Source organism: Ciconia boyciana, chromosome 8, assembly GCF_034638445.1.
Source record: "Ciconia boyciana chromosome 8, ASM3463844v1, whole genome shotgun sequence".
Lineage (NCBI taxonomy): Eukaryota > Metazoa > Chordata > Aves > Ciconiiformes > Ciconiidae > Ciconia > Ciconia boyciana.
The window spans coordinates 43710881-43734475 of NC_132941.1; the positions used below are offsets into that span (position 1 = coordinate 43710881).

At 42.9% G+C, this 23595-nt stretch overlaps 2 protein-coding genes across 3 annotated transcripts in view; one reads left to right on the forward strand and one right to left on the reverse strand.

Annotated features, from left to right (window-relative positions):
• Nucleotides 1–3990, forward strand: part of PPP3CB (protein phosphatase 3 catalytic subunit beta) — a 57584-nt gene extending 53594 nt beyond the window's left edge. Inside the window, exon 15 of the transcript XR_012044004.1 lies at nt 3655–3990. The gene's annotated coding sequence lies outside the window, so the exon portion shown is untranslated. The remainder of the gene's footprint in view (nt 1–3654) is intronic.
• On the reverse strand, nt 748–14733 carry ANXA7 (annexin A7). 2 transcript variants are annotated; one of them, XM_072871601.1, is made up of 13 exons: nt 14597–14733; nt 11851–11908; nt 8717–8933; nt 8297–8404; nt 7634–7677; nt 7142–7244; nt 6737–6831; nt 5912–6025; nt 4781–4951; nt 3136–3306; nt 2952–3027; nt 1615–1727; nt 748–1091 (listed from the first exon to the last, which is right to left on the reverse strand). In XM_072871601.1, the coding sequence occupies exons 2-13, from the start codon at nt 11905–11907 to the stop codon at nt 969–971; spliced, it is 1392 nt and encodes a 463-aa protein (XP_072727702.1). In that variant the 5' UTR covers nt 11908; nt 14597–14733; the 3' UTR covers nt 748–968. The 2 variants fall into 2 exon arrangements, with proteins under 2 accessions (XP_072727702.1, XP_072727703.1); XM_072871602.1 differs by lacking the exon at nt 14597–14733 and adding an exon at nt 14251–14271.
• Nucleotides 14734–23595: the final 8862 nt, after the last annotated feature.

The window sequence follows — 23595 nt, forward strand, 5'->3', positions numbered from 1 at the left end:
TTGTGTGAGGGTGTCCTGTAACACAACTGTTATTTGTTAAAGCATTGCTTGGAAACGTTAGGAAACACATTGCTAGCTGGACTTGAAGCTTCTGTTAAGTTTATGGCTGGGGACAGATTCGCTGTGGCTTTCTAAAAAACAAAATGTGCTATTCAAAGCTGTTCTTTTTATTTAAAAAGAACAAGATGTTTCCTTTGAAAACATCCACATAGTCATTTATATTGTCTAGGTCACACTCGCTTTCAGTTTGGATTTACATGTGTGCTGTAGTGTTAGCATTTAGATACTGGCTTTTTTCACTGCTCAGTCATTTGCTGTATAACCCACTCCTTTACACGGAGATACTTCAAAATTAGATCCGAGACGATTTCTCCTTTCCATTGCTGCCTTAAGCATAATGGTAACTAACCACTAATGGTAACTAATTTAAGAAATTAAATAGGGGGGTACAGTCAGATTCTGCCAAGGTCCTTAAACTGTCAGTGTAATATGAGTTAAACTGAGCACTTGCATGTTTTTCAACATTACGATGGAAAGACATTAAAGAGGAGGTGTAAAATGCTTTACATCACAGCCTCAGGCTTTTGTTTGTCATCCACAGTTAGCTCAGCAGTTAGGTTTAGGTATTTCAGGAAAGTTGTTGAGTGCTGGAGATTTGGCCGAGACAAACAGTTTAATCTTGCAGGAGTCTGGCAGAGGGGAGGTTTTCTTCTCTGGGCCAAAAGGACTAAGGCTTAGGGGCTAACAGACAAGATATATCTTTTATTATACAATAAAGAATATTATGTGCTGTAAATTAAAGCAATTGTAAGTGCAACAAGCTTATTGAATCATCAAGAAGGCATACTTGATTATACAAAGTTTAAAATTATTCTTTTACACACAAGGATAGTCAGTGTCTGCATAAAGCATGTTACATGTCCTTCAGTTTGTTTTAAAAAAGAAAACACAAAACAGATAATCCTCTTCTATTGACCAACAATTGCCAGCAGCAAACGCCTGTAATCACCGCTTGTATCACTTGCTATCATTGTAGCCAAAGTCTTCTGATACATTTGTGCGAACATCTGTTTAATTTGCACAAGGTCAATCTATGCAAAGAAAAAAAAAAACAAACCGCAAAACTTAAACACAGTGTATGATTTTAAGTCCTAGACAGTCACCCCTCATCTCATCCCTCATGGACTACAGAACACATGCCAAGGGGGAAATGTGCAATCCGTTAACTCTGCACATCTTACAAGCCAGCTGGTCCCTCTAAGGACAGAGGAGCAGCTCCCAAAGCAGAGTCTAGCAGTTGCTCCTTGCTTTGTTAGGACTGTAGTGTCCTAACTCAGCTGAACCTTTGAACTTGAGGTGCTTATCTGCTACGTGGACAGGCAACCACAGTTAAGAAGGAAGACAAACAGTATTGCTGTCTAGCTGGAGATAATTAAATTACTGTATAAAAGCTGGCTTTAAAACAAATGAACACATTCACCTAAATCTGAACCCCATAAAAGCTTCATTGCAATACATGATTTGTACAGCTGTGAAAGAAGGACAAAGTGAAAGCTGGTTAGGGTAGATCGTTTTCTGCTACATGTGACATGTACAGAGGAGAAAGTTTCTTACCTCACTGCGAGTGACTATAATTCTGATCAGGGTAGAATCATCTGTGCCAGCTCCTTTCATAGAATAATAAAGTCTTTCTGCAAAAAAGGCTGGGCGATTTAAAGCACATTGCACTGCAATAAAGTATATTTTTAGGATTAGTTCCAGTATTGTATGCTGTATAGTGATACCTGGCAGGATCAGTTCAGGATTTTTGCTGTAGACAGCTAGAGGTAGGTATTGATGAAGATCCAGTTACTGTGGATTACAGAAACTGTTTTATTTATATATATTATATGTAAGAGCTAAGCTTATTTTCAAGCTGATCAAATGAGTTATTCCTTCACATGAAAACTTATGTTATTAGCAGTTAACTTCTCTGGAAGTGCTTTTCAAAGCTGGCTGAAACCTTAGTTCTCAAATAGGTAATTTAAAAACAGTTATCCTTGGACAGCTGGTACTGGGATACAAGGTATTTTACTCATGTTCCATTGCTAGAATCTCACTAAGAAAAGTACAACTGTAAACAGTTCTCACTCTAGTAGTTACCGAATGGATCTTGTTTCAGTTGTTCACTCTCTGAGATGAGCCTTTATTCTTTTACGTGATTCTCAGAGCTGAATTTTTCCCATAAAACTCTTGAGCAGAATATAATCTGGGAAGTTTTTTGCTTATCCGTTATGGCTACAGAAATGCTATCATTTTGGTTAGCATTGGTAGGACTGGTGTCTGCAGATTTACTAGTAAATCATACTGATTCTCACTATCAGCAAATTGTGCTAAATTTGAATTGCTTTACTATAACAAGTCAGCAGGAAAACGTGAATTCAAAACAGGTCTTCTATTTTGCTGAAGTTTTCCTTAGCAAATACTGAGCTTTTGAGGGGTAGGTGGTGGTGGGGAAAGAGGGGTGGAAAGGGAACTGGGCCTAAAGTAGGTTCATGTTGGTTCTGAGATCATGTGTGGCTCAGCTGTCTCTGCTGAGGTGCCACACAACCAGACTCACGGCTCTGTTACCCTGGTACTCGCATCATTTTGCAGAGCTCTGAAAAATACAACTACAAGTGCTAACCAGCGACCCTTGTTTCTGCATAGTTGCCTGCCTTCCCAGAGAAGTGACAAGTAGTTTCTATGTAGCCTTTTCTTGTTTCAAACTGACTTGTTCATGGTGAATGCTTATTTTTTCCAGTTAAGTGTAAAGTGAATAATTTGAATAATTGAAGTTATTGTTGTGCTAGCAGAGTCTCAGATGGTGTGTTCATTTGCCATATGGCCAGTGTTGAACTGGATTCTTCTTCAATTACGTCTAGAAGGTTTAATTCCTAAGGGATAAGGGGAGGGAAGAACGTATCACTTACAAATGGTCTTCAAACCACGTTCCACGTTTCCAGAAAATTCTCGGTCAATGCTGCTTAATAAATCACGATTAGCAATCTACAAATAAATGAGATTAATATGTGGATAATGAAATGCAGTAACACGTGGAACCTTAATTTAAAATACACTGACCAAGCTCATTTGAAATCAGTGAAGAACTCCTACCCTGGAGTATGCCTCAACTGTTGCTTTCAGTTGGGGAAAACTTCTGCTTGCCAGAACCATATTAAAGCAAGATTCATCAGTCCCAAGTTTTCCTTCACCTGCTTGGTACAGACGCTGAGCATCTTCTTGAGCTTTTTGATAATCCACAGTTTGATTCTCATCCCGATTACCCTAAAAGCAAAGACGACAGATGTCAGATGAAATTAAACAGTGAAGGCTATTTAACTGCTTGCAGCGTGGACCCCAAGCATGTATCTTCAAAGCCTGAAGCAGAAAGAGTAATACTAGTTTGAAATACAGTACACTGCTTTAAAACTACTCTTTGGTTTAATATTTCTTATAGGCAACAAATACAATAGTGGCCTAGAACCCTATCTATAGGGCACGCTTTAAACTGTAGATATACCGACTCAGATAATTTCACCCGTACATACCATCTCATAGTTCTAATTAAGTACTGTACTTAATTCTCTATTTTACTTAATAATGTAAGCTTTCTCTTGATTTGTTTATTTCTAGGCTTCAAGTTGCACAGAATCTTCCCAAATGAACTAATGAATTATCTTACTGAATATGCACACCTGAAATATCTCAGGTCTTCTCTTTTATTTAGAATTTGCTAAATTCAAGCAGGACTGTCTCCAGAAAGCACTTACAATAGTTGTAATATGTCAGTAGGGCTTTTACGACGTTTTATGTGCTCTGGGTTTTTTTTTTGCTGCCCAGCGCATGTATGGATACTGTTAAATATACTGGCTGAGTAGGCTGAATACGTGCTCTCAAATACTGTTGTATCTATAGTGGTTAATGTAATATTTAAATGATGTGGTTGTCAATTATTGTGAAGTACTGGATTTATCACAATAAAAATTAGCAGCATGAGCTTCTCAAGGTTTGTTTTCTTGTGGATTTTGACTTTTTAATCCAAATACCTAGTGCATAACTGAACTCTCACAAAGGTAGAGGCAACCGAGATAGAGAAGTGTCATAGAAATTGATCAGAGAAATGTGGGAAGCTGCATTAGTACATATTTCTTCCTAAACATGGATAACTGCAAGTTACTATTCTTCAACGCAAAAAGAGCCCTAGTAAATTATATGGGATAAGCAAGCTCCAGTGTTCACCTGAGTTCAGTAGCAGCACCTCCCTAATTCTGGTGATGTGAAGGGAATATTGGTGTAAGTTGGGAGGTAAGTTTTGCCCTGCGGTGCCTCTTAACTTGTTCGTAGGGATTCTCACAGGTATTCTACATACCGTAAAGGTTATCCTTTTGGATTTACCCAAATTATTTTGTTAACGTATGCAAAAAATAACAAGCATCTTGCTTTAACAGCAGTGTGGAGCACTGCTTTATAGTATCACTTGATCTCATCTGTGTAATAAAGTATTTACACATAAATTCTCTGAGATTAATATAGGGTCCTAAATTAGGTCACACAATTCGTCACAGATTTGTAGATAGGAAGTATCTCTTCCTTAAGGAGGCACTGAAGTGTCATATCTTGTCATTAAGGAATAAATTAATGGCCCGGGGCTAATTTCTTAAAAACCTGGCTCTTGCTAAGCATTATGACTACATGCATTGAAGTCAGACTGTACACTGTTAATCTTACCAAAAAAAAAAAAAAAAGAATTAAAGCTTACTTGGCACATAGATATAAGTAATCGTTCAAAGTGTCCTGAAGTGTCTGCTCTGATGTCTTGTTCAATGTCCCTTCCAAATTCTGATTTATAGCAGTTCACTATTTCTCGTATTTCCTGGTTTGTCCTTGTGCAAAGGATCTCAATCAGCACTCTCTCCTGGGTGCCTGCTCCCTGTAGGCAGAGGAAAAGAGGGCATAACTACAAAGCCACTACTTACTCAGTTTTCTTCAACGGTGAAATTAAGCAGTCATCTGTTATTTCAAATCTTAATACAATCTACATTGTACGGGCAGGAGCTCTTCATAGATGCTTCCCTCTTCCCAGAATAAAAATTATCTGAGTTCTGTGTACAATGAGATCTTACTGGCATGGTCATTTCTATTCAGGCAAGGATTAGATAGGAGTGGATCTACATGAGGCTTCTAGGTAATGTTATATTATAATTTTTTTTTAAATGATCGAGTTGCTATTGCCTCCACTAAAGCCAGATCTTCATTTAAGCTCTGCATTCTTTAGAAGGTCTGCATTCATACATGGGTTAAGTTATTCATTTCCAGTATCAGCCACCTGCTAGCTGCTGCAGCTCAAACAAACAAGAAATTCTGCTAAACGGGATGTACCACTTGAAAGTGTAAACCAACTCGCTCACCTAATCTAATGCAGTCTTAACACTTGAACAGATACATACCTCATCTGACCTTTAAGAAAATATTTTTTCATTGTTGTCCTTTTGGAAAAAAACTGGGATAATAAAAAAATAGCTTTCAGTAACAATGGTTTGTTCCTAGTAAGGAGGGGGGTACGTACCTTCAGCTTAAACAGCGGTGACAGTTTTAACAGCACCCTGGCCCTTTCTAAGTTCTAGCAAAAACTATGACCATGTGGCAGAGAAGAAAGTTCTGTCCTGCAGCATTTCATCCTCTGCTGGATGGACAGCTGCTCTGAATTGGCTAATCCTGCAGAAATTGGCTGGAACTTGGGGACGCAGCAGAAAAGAATTTTAAGCCCCACAGTCCTGAAATTTGTTTGCCACTACAGGATTTTTCAACAATGCAGGGATCAGGTATTCTCTTTTCATAGACGAGCATTTTAAGACAGTTTTAAACTATTTTGTTCACAGGAAAACCATACCTTCATTGCGTGACGTAAACTCCAGGCATCGTAGTAGGTTCTAGGCATGAAGAGTGCTAGAATCAATTCTTCCACATTTCCACTTAACTCAGACTTCAGATCTTTAATTAAATCCTGATCAATTATAAACACAAAAAGGGCTTTGGAGAGTGTTAGCCATGTAGATTATATACTGAAAAAAGATCAAACTAGAACTGAACTTTTGTGACCGATTTCTACCTTTGTGCTGTTTTTCCTGTAAAGCTTTATTTTATTTCTTATAAAGAACTTCCCTGTGTCCAAAACTTTGACAGCTCAGCTCTTCTCCATTATCTCCTCACTAATTAGGACCTAATCAGGTCCTGAAAAATGCCACAACTATTCCACAATTTCACTTTAAGTTGCAAAAATGACAGAGGGAAGAAATTAAATTATCTCAGTCTTTTATTGATTAACCAATCCTCAAATAGTATCTTAGTTTGTTTCTTAAGAAGAAACAGATTTCAGTGCTGGTTTGTGTGCATAAAAAACTCAGTAGTTTCAGACACTAATACAAGGACAGTTTAAGCTTGATTTCTATCTGCCAAGCATTACAAAGCAGAGAAGCTTCTTGTTTGGTCAGGGACAGAGCCAGCCCCCAACCTTCCCCCACCCCTGCTTCTGCCAGGTATCAGGACAACACCGTATTAAATACCAGATGTCCCCCGGGACACAAGGAATATAACCAAAAGAAATGCATTTAAAAAATGCCCAAACCACTCCCCAAGACTAAAATGCAATCAGGCAGTTCAAGCAGCAGCTGAAAGTGTGGTTTTGTTTACTGATTCAAAGAACTAGTGAACATACCTTGCCATACATAGTCTTGAAAGCTGCCTTGATTTTTTGCCTTTGATCATTGGAGCGGTTGGCAACAACATTGATGATAGCCTGCTCATCAGTTCCTTGGAAACAGAAGGGCAATTTCATGTAAGAACTCATAATAATCCCTCCAAGATTTTTAATCTTATTATTTTATAATCTTGCATTTGGGCATAGTTACATAATAATTTAAGTCTACCGTAATTTAACTACCATTTAAATCTACCAAATTTTCTATATAACTTCATCTACTAAATTGCCCAAGTCATTCTGAAAGTGTGACTTCTGAAAAGCTTGGGGAGAAAAAATGTATGGTTAAATAAAAATTTAAGAAAAGGACAAAATGGCATTAAGTTAGCTCAATAGAAATGTAAGCTTCTATTGCTTACTTACCAAACCCCTTCATAGCTTTGCGTAGAATTTCTGCATCCCTTCCAGCATCAAAGTTTGGAGCAGCTTGAATTGTGCCCTGGGTACACTGAACCATTGCTGTAGGCTGAAAATAAGAGTCACATGTAACTAGCCATCCTGCACAATATAAATTCAAATTAAAATGACAACTTTGGAATCAGTACTTCAGAAGGATTTGTCCATTAGTTCCCCATTTTTTCTCTAACACAGAATCAGGGCAACATTTAGTTGTGTTGAACAGCTTTGGCCCACCAATGCCAAAGCGATGCTTTTACCCAGTTGTATGGATTAAGATCTACTTGATGAGTGAGTATACACAGATACAGGGTTATGATTTTGTTCAGGTTGTACTCTTGAGTGTAGCTGGAAACTCTTGATGCAGAACATGCTGTAAATTTTTGGAAACCAGTTGTAAAAACATTAAAACTACAGAAGCCATGTAAGATTGATTATAGAATAGGATATAGCACATACCGGACCAGGCATTGGTGATGGTGCTTGTCCACCAGCATATCCTACTGAAAATAAAGAACAAGATAAAAGGAATTAATTAGGTCTCCTCTTATTATGTAAATGCTATCTAATCTGAAAATAAAGCCATTTACAGACCTACCACTGCACAAAAGCTGCTTCCTAAGTAGTGATACCTATCATGATCAGTAACTGAACTTCTTGCCCTTGGGAATGATGGGAAGAAGCAATCACAGATGCATTCTGGTACATATGCTAGCAAGGCAATTCTAAAAATACTGAATTTACTGGTGCTGTGGGAACTGGAAGGATCTCTCCTTATTAAATATTTCTATCTTTGACAAAAGCCAAGATAGCCCACACAAATGAAGAATGCATGTCCCCTGCTCTGTTAAAGTCATATTACACACTTTAAAATGTCTAGCATGTAAAGGATAAATACTAAGAATTCATTGGTGCAGAAAGAATTGAAGGAATCTCATTTTGTGATCAAAAGTGCTGTGAATACAAAAGCTACAACTACATTTTTTTGTAGGTGGTAGTAAGTGTACAGCATACAAACCTCAACAGCTAAAAGTAACAAAGGTAAGGGCCTAATTTGTTACTACCTATCCTGGGATCTCTTGGTTTAACCTTGGATGCTTAAGTTTCTTATAGATGACATACCTGGAATTTGTGCTGGTCCACCTCCAGCATAGCTTTGGGCAGGAGGCTGTGGATAGCCACCAAAGCCAGGGCCAGCGGGAGGCACACCAAACCCAGGGCCTGTAGGAGCTAGGAGAATAAGAAAGACTTTAGCACACTTAATGTTTTGTACTTGACTTCTGACACAATATGAGCCAGGTTATTGAGTAGAGCTATGCAAGAGACTAACTTCTCTGTGTCTGTGCAGTGGCCCAAAACCATCGAGGCCCTGCCATCACCATGCAGGTATTTACTGCTAGATAGCAATCTGTCTGGCTGCCTACATGGTGCTGCCTAAATTGATCGCTGAACAAAGCTGCTTCTCCTTACTACTTCTACCAAGCGCAGGGAATGGTTACACAAGAAATCACTCCCAAGGGGTACTCTAACAAAGGACCTTACCTCCAGGATAAGGTGGCATTCCTCCAGCCTGGGGAGCTCCAGGGTAGCCCCCAGGGGTAGGGTAGCCCCCTGGGGCAGGATATCCTGCTGCCCCTTGATACCCAGCACTCGGTGGTGCTGCAGGATAGGTCCCTCCTCCTGCTGGAGGGTATCCTCCAGGAACGGCAGGATAGGAGTACTGACCGGCTGGCGGATAGACAGACTCTTGTCCTGTCGGCTGAAACACAAAAATGGGATGTCTGTACGCTTGCTAACAGGACAGTAAAAACTCTCAAGCTACCAAAATGTCCATGTGTATAATAACGTGAATTATATAATTAGATTCAGCACTTGAAGCGGCAGAATTCCTGAAGCCTGGATGGGGGCCTCCTGGTTGGGTTTTCTGATGCAGCTCCCATGTTGACACAGAATTGGAGCATGCTGCAGGGTGGAAGGCACCTCTGGACAGCCTCTGATCCCATTCACCTTCAAAGCAGGGCCAGCTTCAGACTTAGATGAAGTCATGCAAGGCCTTGTCAAGTTTTCAGTATCTCCAAGGAACAGCGAATCCACAGCCTCTCTGGGCCCCTGTTCCAGTGTTTGACTACTCTCACGGTGAAAAATGTTTTCCTCAAATCAAATTACAATTACAACCTGTGGTTGGTGCCAGCTTCCCGTTCACTGTGTACCTCTGACAAGTCTGGCTCCAATGTCTCTATCTCTCCTTACGTAGCAGAAGGCTGAATAGATCTCCGCTTAGCCTTCTCTTCTGCAGGTGAGCAGTCCTCCCTGGACTCCTCCATGTTTATCCATGTGTCTGTTGTACTGGGAGGCCACAACTAGACATGGTATTCCAGGTGTGGCCTCATAAGCACTGAGCACAGAGGAATAATCATTTCCCTTGACCTGCTGGCTTTGCTCTTGCTAAAGCCTGGTATGTCATTGGCCTTCCTCCCCGGGGACACACACTGCTGAGCCTCATTCAACTTGTCAACCACCAGGACCCCTGGTCCTCGACTGGAAAGCTGCTACTTCTATCCTGCATAAGTAAGAGGTGAGCTCAGCTAGGCTTGCTCTCTATGAATCATTAGGAGCTCACCTCCTGTTTTTATAGGACTTTTAAGAGCTTAGTATCTTTGAAACTTCTGCCTCTCTTGCACAACCAGTATTTTCAAATGTTATATGGTGAGAACTTAGAAGAGGTGGGGTTTTTTTTTTCCATTTCCTTTGGAATCCAGGTTATAAAGCATGGATATTCAATGACTAAATCCGGACCACTGAGTCAGATTGAACACCTATTGCAGGTTTTAAATAAAAAGAACAAGTCAAACATCTATATGCCTTTGTTTTGCTATGTCTGTGTCTTACCAGTCATACCACAAAGGTTGCTATTAGCATTAATGTACATTAGAAATATTTACTTGAATGACCAGGATCTCTAAGGGAAAACCCTCTAAGTTAAAAGTCATATACTTGATCTTAAAAATCAGGTATTTAAAATCAGCTTTATAATGAAGCATAATGTATGGACTCATTACTCACTTGCTGGGAATCATCTTTAGATGATTTAGACTAACTAGTCATCTTTAGACTAGCTTTAGAAATATGGGTCACACATTACATACAGTACACACTCATTCTTGAGCCCAGAAAACAGAAATAAACTGCAAAGCAGTAAAGTCTAGCTCAGATTTTCTCCTTGGGTTTGGTTGCCCCAAGATTTCTACCCCCAGATTACTGTGCCCAGGCTATATAATATTCTCATCCCCAGCGGTACAGTCTAATCTTTCTCTGCCAGACTCAATAAAAAGATTTTAATGGAATTTAGATTCACAAATCCAAAATTAGGATCCTCAAAAGCCCCACTCAGATAATTATCACTATTGCAGAAGAAAATAATTTCACATTGGTTTTTTGCACTGGTTATCACTTTGGGCATCATCAGTGAGCCTAGGAAACCTAGAATCGTTCATATCGCATCTAAAGGATCTTTTAAATTAATCCATTGAAGTTGGCTATATTTTAGATGCTAGCTAAGAAAAAAATATTTTCAGATATAGCTAAAATTACAGCTACAATAATTAGGGTTCAGCAGAACCTTGAGGGGGGGAAAGAAATCCTGGAGTTAAGAAAGTCTGGTTTCTAACATGTTTGTCTTTAGTTTGACTGACTTTAGTGTTTCAGAGGGAGTAAGGGTGAATTGTAAAGCAAAATAATCAGAGAATTTATTGCATGTATTTGTATGCATGTATTTTTATATATTGCATGTATTTATAGCTTTTCAGTATCTTAATGGGATCCAGGCTGAGCTCCATGCTTAAGTCTATTTCTGTACTACATAAAACACAGACCACATAAAATTCCCACAATTACAGTATGATCAGTGCCACACTAATAAAAGCACACAGTTGCATCTAGCTTTGAAAAATGATGCAGGCATATCAAAAAGACTGCAGTATCAGCCACACCTGATACATTCCAGCCTTCCATTAAGTTTCACTGGAATTTTTAGTCCATTCAGTCATGAGCTGAAGGTGGAACAAAGTCCTGCAGCTGAAGGATAGGGGGTCAAAGTCAAGATACGGTGTCCTTTATCCTCAGAAAAATATTTACTTGGTGTCGTATGATAGCTGGGCTACTTGAGTAAAGCATTCCAAGCTCTTTGTGAGCGTAATGGCCACTGAATTTTGTTTAGCATCTCTGTAAATCCTGGGATACAGGTATGCAGAATATTTCATAGAGACTGTGGTAGAGACTGGTTCAGAGATTACCTCTGACCCTGTATGTAAAGACCCTCATATTTATGTAAGAACTACTCATACTTTAAAGAAATTATTTGCTGAGATAGTTAGCTAAATTAAAAAAAAACAAACTCACAAAACAAAAGATAAACAAGACCAAACAATCAAAAACCTTTCTAGAACAATAGGCAATGTTAAAAAAAAAAAAAATCTTAAACCTCATTCTTGGAATTCTTATGAGACAACTGTAAGTCATCTTCAGGGACATATAGACAAAAACAAAGACCATAGTCTCTAGAGAATACTGTATATGACTGACAGCTACTATTTACACACACACAGAGCATAGTAAGAAGGGGTATTCACAGAATATAAAAACATTAGGAATGCAACACATTCAGGAGACATACTTACAGGATAACCAGGGAAAGCAGGGTAGCCGCCAGAAGGGGGATAACCAGGGTATGACATTCTGGGAAAAAAAGATATTTTCACTGTCAAGGCACTATATATGAGTTTGTAGTAGTTATTTGCTTGCTAATTACCCGTTAAATTACTTGAACGATATGCTTAGTAGGTTTAGAATTGCTCAGGAGTACTTGTCAGCTATTAAACCCACAAAACCTTTCCTTTTTTTCATACACATGATCATAGCAAGCAGGATTCAGAAGGGAAGCATCTTCAACTTTTTAATTAACTACCAATCTTATTTAGGGTCAGATAGGGTCAGATAGATATTGAAGCATGGTAGAAAGCTTGAACCTCCCAAAAGAACTATGAAATACACGATACACTTTGATACACCCCACTCTGCCAGCAGGAGGGGGCTGAGCCCTTTGCCAGAACACAAACAGAAGGGTCAGGCTAGAGCAGGGCCCCAGCCCTGCACTGCACCAAGCACCTGTCTCCCATCACCCTGTACTCCTCTGCTCACAGGGTTAGCTCCTGAGAGAAGAGCAGTACCCTATCTATCCCATGTAAAATGATAATTTGATAGAAACATGTGTAATCCCCCAGCATTACTTCATTTATGTAGAATATTTCTGTTTCGTGCCAGTAACTGTTTATTTTAGTCCCATTTTTAATAGAGGGGCTTGGGGAGTAGAAACAGAATGAGACAGAGATCATCCCCACATTGCCAACCAGTTGGGCAGGGAGTTTTGAGGCCATTAGCCAGGTTACGAAACATTTAATGGCAGGAAAAAAAAAATCATATTAACGCTGACCAGCCAGGTTCCCTGATGAGGGCCTGGGAGTTACTCACGGTATGTTTCTAAGACAGTATGCACTTCAGCTGCACAAATCAAAGGACATGGGAAATATAAAAATGAATGCAATACAGCAAATGATTGTTCACATTTCTAGCAATACAGCAAATGATTATTCATTGGCCAAACCAAATGGATTTGAAAGCAGAATTCTTACTGCGTTGGACCATTAAGGCAATAGGTAGTCATAGAATTAAACATTTGAGATTTAATGTGGAAAACATTAAAACTTTGCATAGGTCAGTTCAAATAAGAGCCAAAAACAACTTGCAGAGAAGCACAGCTATGCAGTCTCACACTGATAAACTTCGATCATCACTTCCAAATAAAGGGAGAAGAACAACATGAGGTGTATTTGTAAATCTATGCTTTAATCATAAACACTGCTAATGGCTATTTATTTACCTTGATTCCTATTTGTCATTCTTATGAATTACAATAACAAAATAAAAATGTTTTCTTCGCATTTGCTTGATCTAGCTGATTTTTTTCTTTTTCATTTGGAAAAAAAAAAACTTAGAGTAATAAAAGGGTCAAGTAAGGACCACTGCTTCAATTATTTCAGGCCTTTTATAACTAGATGGACATGATGCTAAATTGGGATTTCAGACTTTCCTCTGACAGCAGTTACAAGAGTCTCGTCAAAACTTACTATGACCAGACAGCAATATTTACTGGAACCTCTTTCAGTATGTAGATATGTTTTCCAGGAGATAAATTAAGTCACTTGCACAATATTAAGTACTTAGTAAACATTGGACTGCCGCTGCCGTAGTGCATGGCCTCACTTCTCTCAAGCGCAAGCATCCTCAAGCAGAACAGAGGCTCTGATATTACTCCTTCTATAACCAAAATAACAACAGATTTTCCCATCAGATCTTAATTTCCACCCCGTTTTCCCCGGACGGGGCACAAGGCGAGGCCCGGCCGGTGGGGGGTTAAGCCGCGGGCCGGGCGCTGTCACAGCCTGCCCGCGGGTGAGTCAGCGGCGGCGCCGGCCCAGGGCGGCTGCGGGCCGCAACACCCGCCAGCATCCGCTGGTTCTCCTCTGCGGGCTGAAATCGAAATCTGAGGGGGGGGGAGTCTCTTTTTTTCGCAGCGTGGATGTAGCTCTGACGGTGTAACATCAGGGGACGCGCTAAACTCGGCGTGTTGGGCAGGAGTTCCGCAGGTCAAAACAGAGAAGTCTCCCCGCTGCCGCAGCTCGGCCCCCGCGGGGACCACGGGGCGGAGGAGGCACCGCCCGGGCCCGGGCCGGCCCCGCCCCGCGCACACCTGCACCCCCAGCCGAGGACGCCCCCGCCAGCACCACAACCGCCCCCAGAGCCTTTAAAGGGCCCCGGTGGGGCCGCCACCGTCCCCCGCCCCGCCCGGAGCTGGCCCTGCCCGCCGGGAGAGCCACCGCCCCTCTCTGTTTCGGGGCGGGAAGGGCGGTCACGTATGGCCCTGGTCTCTCCCCGCTCTCTCAGCCGCCGGCCCTGGGCCGGCGCGGCGAGACCTCCGGCGAGGCAGGGCTGCGGGCAGAGGTAGGTATTACTCTGCTTACTTCTCCTGAGGCGACTGAGACTTCGTCCCCGCTCCGCACCAGGAGGGCAGGCTCCCGGCCAGGGGGGTGCGGCGCTCTGGGGCGGGCTGGCGCCTCCCTCGGCCGGACACCTGCCGAGCCCCGAACCGGCGGGCGGCCACGGCTCCGGGAGCCCTGCCCCGGGCTGCCGCTCGGGTCGCGCCGGGGCCCCAGCACGCCTGTGCCGCAGGGCGCAGCGGGGCTGGGGCCGAGCCTCCGCCGGAGGCGGTGTGTGAGGAGAGGCGGCGGGGCCGGGCCGGGGCCTGAGGCGAGGGGCGCGCGAGTCACGGCCGGCCGACTCTTCCCCTCCCCCGTCCAGCTGCCTCACCTGAGGGGAAACCTGCGGAGCCTCCGGCCTCTCTCCCGCAGCTACACCGCAAAATGGAGGCTGTGGGGCCGGGCGGCACCCGCCCCGCCCCCGGCACCGAGCCCGCCCCGGCCCGGCCCACGGGCCCCGCGGGCAAGGGCACCGCGCCCGAGTCCCGGCAGGGCCGAGGCGGCCGGCAGCGGCTCCCGGTGGTGATCGCCCTGCTAACCCAGGACCCCTTTCCTATCTGTGCAGGTTTGCACCATCTTGCTGAAGGACAGTTGCAGTGTGCCCAGTTCTCCTTCAAAACGGCTGAGAGGTAAGTTCGAAGACACAAGTGCCACAGAAACACAGAGCGACTTGCCAGCGGAGCTGTGTCAGGGGAAGCATTCAACACGGGAAGCGCCAGGTGATGACATCCCACGGGAGTCCTCAGCCACCCACCTAGGAAAGGAAGGGAGAAGTCCACACTGCAGTTTCCCTACAGCACCACTGCAATGGAGTTCAGCCCTGATGCATGTAGCTCTAAATCAAGTCTGTTGTCCAGTAACACATGAGTCTTTAGATCAAGATCATCATTCAGTAGCTGGCAGGTAGTCAGCCAAGTCATCTAGGCCACCAGAACAGTGTGTAACAGGCAAAGTATATAAAAGACATAAGTGGAGATGGAGGAGTTGCTCCGTTTTTTTTTGTAGTTACTCAAGATCAGGATCTAGGTCCCAAGAGGGCATAAAGGTAAGATTGTCCTGACTACTACATACCTTTCTCTAGAAAGAAATGTTAATTATAGTTGTTTGTATGCAATTGTGGGAAGTGCACTTAGTGTTTTGGTTTTGTCTATTGTAATGTTTATTCATATTATACTTAGAACAGACACTACATACACATAGTCCTTCCTTTACCTGGTGGTTAATTATTCATAAGATTCTGACCAGCAAGATACAATTTATGAAGGATCCACCTGTGATATTCTGCACCAGTTAGTTGAGATTATTCAAAATAATTTCCTACTTTTTTATGATAAACATGTTAGCAGTTCAGAGACCATTAAAATGTAATTTTTTTCCTGCAACCTGGTGCAGCACTTGAGCTCTAGATGAAACAACAGCCACTGTTCCATTTGTCTGTAAAACAGCATTAAGTGCAGGCAGCAGAAAATAGGTGGGTAATAATTTACCATGCTTGCCCGCTTCAAATGAAAAGCACCTAAAGCCACATAAAGAATCTAATAAATGACCTATCTTCAGCCAAATTGGGCTTGGTCTCCCTTTTTTGCCCAGAACACGTCAGGAGCAGCTTTAAGAATTTAATCCTCACAGCATTCTTCAGCTGACAGTCCTGGTGTATGTCTACTTTATTTCACCTCTGTTAAACACATTTCTTTCAGGACAGGTATATATTTAAATCCCTGTTTCCATGGGAACCAAGTACCTTTATAAAATATAAAATTCTTTATCTCTTCCATTTAGTGGGCTGTTTGGATTTGAGCTATTCAGGAAAGGAGCAATCTGTTTTCACAAACAAGTGGGAAAAGAACAAGAGAAAACATTTTAACAAAATGGTGTATGTCTGAAGAATCTGTTAAATGTGTTGCGTGTTTACATGTTAACAAGAATATTTGCAATGACTTTTTTAAAGCATGGAATGGAACCATTGTGGTAATCTAATTTCACTCCGTATATTTAAGGAAATCCCTTGGCTTGTTACTATAGCTAGAGCCAGCACATTTAGGAAAGCTTCTAAAACCCCTTGCAGAGTCAAGGCAACTTCTCACTATTAGAAAATTCAATTTTAGTGAAGTTGAGAGACAAACTCTTTCTCCTCTCTTTTGTAATATCCTTGCATCTTCTGCTAAGACATGATACTGGACAGAATTCTGGTCTGGAGGGAGTTGGGTCTCAACTATGTAGTCGTGCTGAGTGCTATCAGTAGAGCTGAAACAAAACTTTTTTCCAGAGTAATTTATTGTTGGTGACATAGGTCCCTAAAGCATTGCTGCTTCTCTGTGGTATGTATCCTGGTTGGAACATTATTTCCCACTTAAATAATATGAAGCATTACTTTTGATATTCTATTTCAGCCAATACGGTTAAATTAAAAAAACCCACAACTTTCCCACAGTTTGTCATAAGCAACAAGATCTGGTCAGCTTTGAACCACAGGTCAAAGTGTAACAAACCAACAGGATACTGCAGTGATCCAAGTCTAAATTATGTACTAAAAATACTTTTCCTGTTACACTACCTTGTGACTGCAGTAATTAAAATGCGGATAGTCAAAGTTAGCTGTTGAGTTAACTTTCCATGTGCACAGGGAGCAGAGCAAGTTCAGTTCACTTCAGGAAGAGCCACGTGTTTGGTTTGCTGCTCAAGTGAGAGTCACTACCCAGTGAGTCATGTTAGGACTCCACCCACTGTAGTCCAAACATCAAGATTTCACACAAGCCTTACAACTGAGTTGCCACCAGGGTCTCTAGTTCTGCTGTGTGGAACCAAACTAAAAATAGAAGCTTCACCCTTCCTTAAAGCACAGAAGGTTGTTCTGCTAGACTGCTTAAAAGAGCAGCATGTCCAATGTTTTTCACCATCAATTTTTTAATCCTTAGGATTAACTACTTCCTCTTTGCAGCAGATTTAAGTATTCTGCCACAAAACTGAAATGACTCAGCTAACAAGGCAAACTTAGTGACCTTCATCCCAGTGTACGCAAATAGTCACCAAATGAAATTGTAATTCTGTCAGCAAGGATTTTTTTTTAAGTATCAAATTGCAGATAGCAAAATAAAAAGTTTTGTTTTTCTCAACAATATAGAACAATTAGTCTTATCTCCACTTTCCAAGGCTTACAACCAAACACATGGTTTATCAAAGACCAATTATGGACATATTGTGTCAGTTTGACACGATGTACATTCTAAATGAGGAACTCAGTATAAACCACTTGGATGTCCACAGAAGGCTTGACAAGAACCCATAATTAGTTAAACTACAGAAGACAGGAATTAGCGTGAGCAAGGATAAAGAACTTGTAAGAAAGAACAAAGGCTGTGTTGAAAACAGAATTTGTAGAATTCTGTTAAGTTGGTCTGGGATCAAGTCCAAGTTTTTTCTTAACTGAGTAAGGCACAAAAGTTAGGAATAAGCTACTGATACCTGCTGACAAAACTGAGAGGTGTCACCAATACTGAGAATAATCCAAACCAGGAGAAATATGTGGATCTAGATTTTTTTAATTAAAAAGTGTCGTAATGCCAGGTCATGCATTTAAATTAATAATTTTCTTGGCAAATTGGAGTTCAGCTGCAAATGACAGCAGGGGCAAGAGATTGGGGTGCTCAATCATACTACATGACAGACACCAAAAGGCAAACAAGGAATTTATAACAGGAAAGTATTAGTGTATTATTATATTCATTGACTTACATGCTGATATCGGTATGGTCTTTACCAACTCAAGTTCAAGAAAGACTGAAATTAAGTTTTAAGTGGGCAGCTAAGTGATCAAAGCATAGACAGTGTGTCAGAAGAAAGGAGATGAACCTTAACGTGCTTAGTAAAATGAAGGCTACAGTATGATGCCTACCTATAACAGGTTATGTATAAATACCAGGAAGAACATGAAATAAGAACTTTAGTAAGGACAAAGAGTTATATTTAGGTATATTTAAAATAGAATTTAAGATATGGTTGGTCAAGACAGGAAAGAACTGAATTTGTGATTCAGGAAATGCCTTCTAAGGTAAAGTTAGTGGACACAGGGAACCAGAGATGACAGCAATGAAGTGTCTGTTAAACACACCAAATTAGCAGCACAAACTTCTTTCCCTACCCAGAGAAACACATAGTATTAACCCTTTTCTTCAGTCACATGAATTTAGAATGTCAAATTTCAATTGTTTTGCAGCTTAACTGTCAAACTAACAGTAACACAATACAGTCCACAAGGACTCCCTTTAGATCCTAGTCACCACCACCACCAGAACTGTTCTGTGCAGCATTGATCCTAAGTACCTGATAGCAGTCGTAGGAAACCTGACTGTTGCGTACTGCCTATCCACTAATATCTCTTGAAGAATAATCTAAATGTCATCTGCAAGTCTTGCAGCACAACAGAGCACAGGGAAGCTAATTAGCATCAGGTATCTGCAATTTCCGTTGTGGTACACCACCACCTTTCTACTGCTGAGACTGATCGGTTAAGAAACACTGGAGCATTACCAGCTCCCTTCTGCAATTTTAAGAAGGCATTTCTGTTAAAGAGACTTCATCCTGCAAGTATTTATTTTGGTAAGTAACACAGAGGACTTTCATGTGCTTGTGGGTTTCACGTGCACTTGCTCAAAAATGTAAACAAGCACAGTCTTACACTAGGAAGATGTCAGAACAAAGCATAATGTCTGCATGCTAATTAAACTGCAGGTTGTCACAGGTCACCATGCTCACTGAAAAAACACAAGGTTTCATTGTCTCTTTGTACTGCGAAGAGATGCTTTCCTGAAACTCTGTTCCTTTGTTGAGGCTGACTGAGGTTACATGTCTGAGAAGGGTCCAAGGCAGCAAGGCGGACTGATTTCATACATTCCTAAGTACAGAGTATACCCAAAGGGAACAATAGAATAATTGTAACAGTAAACTCTGTTCTGAGTATTGTTATGTATATTGAGGAAAAGAAGTTTTCAAGGAGAACCTTATGCTGAGGTAAAAACCCAAGATCAGCTCAACTAAGCCAGGATAAAAAAAACAAAAAACTTATCATTTGAGCAATTAAATACTTGAGTGCTATGAGCTGGTAAGAGAACCAGTTAAGCAAGGTATTTTAAAGCGTAATACTTACCAGGAAAACATGCGCATTGCCAGAAATAAACATGTAATACAGTAATGTCCAGTAAAGTTGTACTCATTCAGAGAAGCCATCTAAGAAAAGAAAAAGGCTGAACATGTCACAGAGGATAGAAAAGTTTATATTAGTGAGGGCTCTAATATGACTTAAATATAATATACAGTGTATATAGAAGCATACCAGAGAACTATCTATCTTGACTATTTAAAGATAGACTTTGTCAAAGTTATTTGGAGGAACACATCCTAAACAAACAAAAAAAAAAAGGAAAAAGTCCCCTAATAAATCCAGGAAGTCTGTGGTTTACAAATCAATTAGCAAGTTAAAGCTTGAAATCCTTGGTGATGTTTTCTGACTCCCAAGCTTTTCCCACCAGATTTTCTATTGAACTTCATTATTTTAGATTTCTGTAAAGTGGAACAATTCAAATAAAATACAGAATCATATAGGTTGGAAAAGACCTTTAAGATCATAGAGTCCAACCGTAAACCTAACACTACCAAGACCACCACTATACCATGTCCCTAAGCACCTCATCCAAGCGTCTTTTAAATACTTCCAGGAATGGCGACTCAACCACTTCCCTGGGCAGCCTGTTCCAATGCTGGACAACCCTTCCAGTGAAGTAAAATTTCCTAATATCCAGTCTAAACCTCCCCTGGCACAACTTGAGACCATTTCCTCTCATTCTATCACTTGTTACCTGGGAGAAGAGACTGACCCCCACCTCGCTACAACCTCCTTTCAGGTAGTTGTAGAGAGCCATAAGGTCTCCCCTCAGCCTCCTTTTCTCCAGGCTAAACAACCCCAGTTCCCTCAGCCGCTCCTCACAAGACTTGTGCTCTAGGCCCTTCACCAGCTTCGTTGCCCTTCTCTGGACACACTCCAGCACCTCAATGTCTCTCTTGTAGTGAGGGGCCCAAAACTGAACACAGTATTCGAGGTGCGGCCTCACCAGTGCTGAGTGCGGGGGCACGATCACTTCCCTAGTCCTGCTGGCCACGCTATTTCTGATACAAGCCAGGATGCTGTTGGCTTTCTTGGCCACCTGGGCACACTGCTGGCTCATATTCAGGCGGCTGTCAACCAACACCCCCAGGTCCTTCTCTGCTGGGCAGCTTTCCAGCCACTCATCCCCAAGCCTGTAGTGTTGCATGGGGTTGCTGTGACCCAAGTGCAGGACCTTGCACTTGGCCTTGTTGAACCCCATACAATTGACCTCGGCCCATCAATCCAGCCTGTCCAGATCCCTCTGTAGAGCCTTCCTACCCTCAAGCAGATCAACACTCCCGCACAATTTGGTGTCATCTGCAAACTTACTGAGGGTGCATTCAATGCCCTCGTCCAGATCATTGATAAAGATATTAAACAGAACTGGCCCCAACACAGAGCCCTGGGGAACACGGCTTGTGACCGGACACCAACTGGATTTAACTCCATTCACAACTCTTTGGGCCCGGCCATCCAGCCAGTTCTTTACCCAGCGAAGAGTACACCCATCCAAGCCATGAGCAGCCAGTTTCTCCAGGAGAATGTTATGGGAAACCATGTCGAAGGCTTTACTAAAGTCTAGGTAGACAATGTCCACAGGCTTTCCCTCATCCACTAGGCGGGTCACCTTGTCATAGAAGGAGATCAGGTTGGTCAAGCAGGACCTACCTTTCCTGAACCCATGCTGGCTGGGCTTGATCCCTTGGTTATCCTCTACATGCCGGGTGATGGCACTCAGGATGATCTGCTCCATCAGCTTCCCCGGTACCGAGGTCAGGCTGACAGGCCTGTAGTTCCCCAGATCCTCCTTCCAGCCCTTCTTGAAGATGGGTGTCACATTTGCTAATCTCCAGTCAACTGGGACCTCCCCAGTTAGCCAGGACTGCTGGTAAATGATGGAAAGGGGCTTGGTGAGCACATCTGCCAGTTCCTTCAGTACTCTCGGGTGGATCTCATCAGGCCCCATAGACTTGTGAGCGTCTAAGTGGTGCAGCAGGTCACTAACCATTTCCCCCTGGATTATGGGGGCTCCATTCTGGTCGCCGTCCCTATCTTCCAACTCAGGGGGCTGGGTACCCAGAGAACAATTGGCCCTGCTATTAATGACTGAGGCGAAGGCGGCATTAAGTACCTCAGCCTTTTCCTCATCCTTGGTCACTGTGTTCCCTCCCCCGTCTACTAGGGGCTGGAGATTCTCCTTAGCTCTCCTTTTGCTGCTAATGTATTTGAAGAAGTATTTTTTGTTGTCTTTTACGGCAGCAGCCAGATTGAGCTCTAGCTCAGCTTTGGCCCTTCTAATTTTCTCCCTGCACAGCCTCGCTACACCTTTGTAGTCCTCCTGAGTTGCCTGCCCCTTCTTCCAGAGGTCGTAGACTCTCCTCTTTTTTCCTGAGTTCTAGCCAAAGCTCTCTATTCAGCCAGGCCGCTCTTCTTCCCCGCCGACTCATCTTTCAACACCTGGGGACAGCCTGCTCTTGTGCCTTTAGGACTTCCTCCTTAAAGAATGTCCAGCCTTCCTGGACTCCTTTGCCCTTTAGGGCTGCCTCCCAGGGGACTCTGTCGACCAGTCTCCTAAACAGGCCGAAGTCCGCCCTCCGGAAGTCCAAGGCGGCAGTTTTGCTGACCCCCCTCGCCGCTTCTCCGAGTATCAAAAACTCTATCATTTCGTGATCACTCTGCCCAAGACGGCCTCCAACCATCACATGGCTCACAAGTCCTTCTCTGTTCGTGAACAAGAGGTCCAGCGGGGCACCTTCCCTAGTTGGCTCACTCACCAGCTGTGTTAGGAAGTTATCTGCCACACACTCCAGGAACCTCCTAGACTGTTTCCTCTCTGCTGTATTGTATTTCCAGCAGACATCTGGTAAGTTGAAGTCCCCCACGAGAACAAGGGCTGGCGATTGTGAGGCTTCTCCCAGCTGCTTATAGAATAGTTTGTCTTTCTCCTCATCCTGGTTGGGTGGTCTGTAACAGACTCCCACCACGACAGCTGCTTTGTTGGCCTTCCCCCTGATTCTTACCCATAGACACTCCACCCTATCGTCACCATCATTAAGCTCTAAACTATCCAGACACTCCCTAACGTATAGGGCTACCCCACCACCTCTCCTGCCTCGCCTATCCCTCCTGAAGAGTTTATAGCCATCCATCGCCACACTCCAGTTGTGCAAGTCATCCCACCATGTTTCCATGATGGCAACCATATCATAGTTTTCCTGATGTACAATGGCTTCCAACTCCTCCTGCTTGTTGCCCATGCTGTGTGCATTGGTGTAGAGGCACTTCAGCTGGGCTGTCATCGGTGTCTCCTTCATAGAGGAACACCCCTTGTGTGCTTTGAGGTGTTTCACTGGCGTTTTCCTCTTGGCTCCTATTGCCTCAGTATCCCCTAGCTCAACTCTGTTTGACTTCAGCTGTGCCCCAGCGTACCCTGCACATCTCAGAGACACAGGCTGAGTGCCCTCACTGGCACCCGCTCCCTCTAACCGTGGCATGTTGTCCTTCAGCTTCCCTCGGGCAATTCTGATATTATCCCCCTCCCCCTTCGAGTCTAGTTTAAAGCTCTGTCGATGAGCCCCGCAAGTTCCTGAGCAAAGATTCTCTTTCCCCTTTGAGAAAGATGAATCCCATCAGACGCCAGCAAACCTGGTGCTGTGTAGGCCATCCCGTTATCAAAAAAACCAAATCCGTGGCGATGACACCAGCCACGGAGCCATGAGTTAATAGATTGGGTGCCTCTGTTCATTCTAGTGTCACTGCCCACAACTGGAAGGAGAGAGGAGAAAATAACCTGTGCTCCGGAGTCCCTTACTAGCCGTCCCAAGGCCCTGAAGTCTCTTTTGATCGCCCTAGGACTTCGTGTTGCAGCTTCATCACCCCCCACGTGGAAGAGCAGTAGGGGGTAATAGTCCGAGGGCCGTACCAGGCTAGGGAGTATCCTAGTGATATCCTTCACCCAGGCCCCAGGGAGGCAGCAGACTTCCCTAAGAGGAGGGTCCGTCCGGCATATCGGACCCTCGGTTCCCCTCAGAAGGGAGTCACCCACAACTATAACCCGTCTTCTCTTCCTTGTGGAGGTGGTGTTAATATGAGAGGTACGTTCTTCTGGCCTAGGTGACAATTCTGGTGTAGATGGACTGTCATCCCCATCCTCCATTGACTGGCCTTCCACCTCCAGGGCCTCATACCTG

Bases quoted from the DNA above. Each gene is read 5' to 3' on its own strand.
- ANXA7 (XM_072871601.1), bottom strand. From the start codon at position 11,907: ATGTCATACCCTGGTTATCCCCCTTCTGGCGGCTACCCTGCTTTCCCT. The intron at 6,026-6,736 runs GTATGTTCACTA...ATAATTGATCAG, and splicing joins TCAAGACTATGTATGGCAAG to GATTTAATTAAAGATCTGAA. The intron at 1,092-1,614 runs GTAAGAAACTTT...TTCTTTGCATAG, and splicing joins TTATAGTCACTCGCAGTGAG to ATTGACCTTGTGCAAATTAA.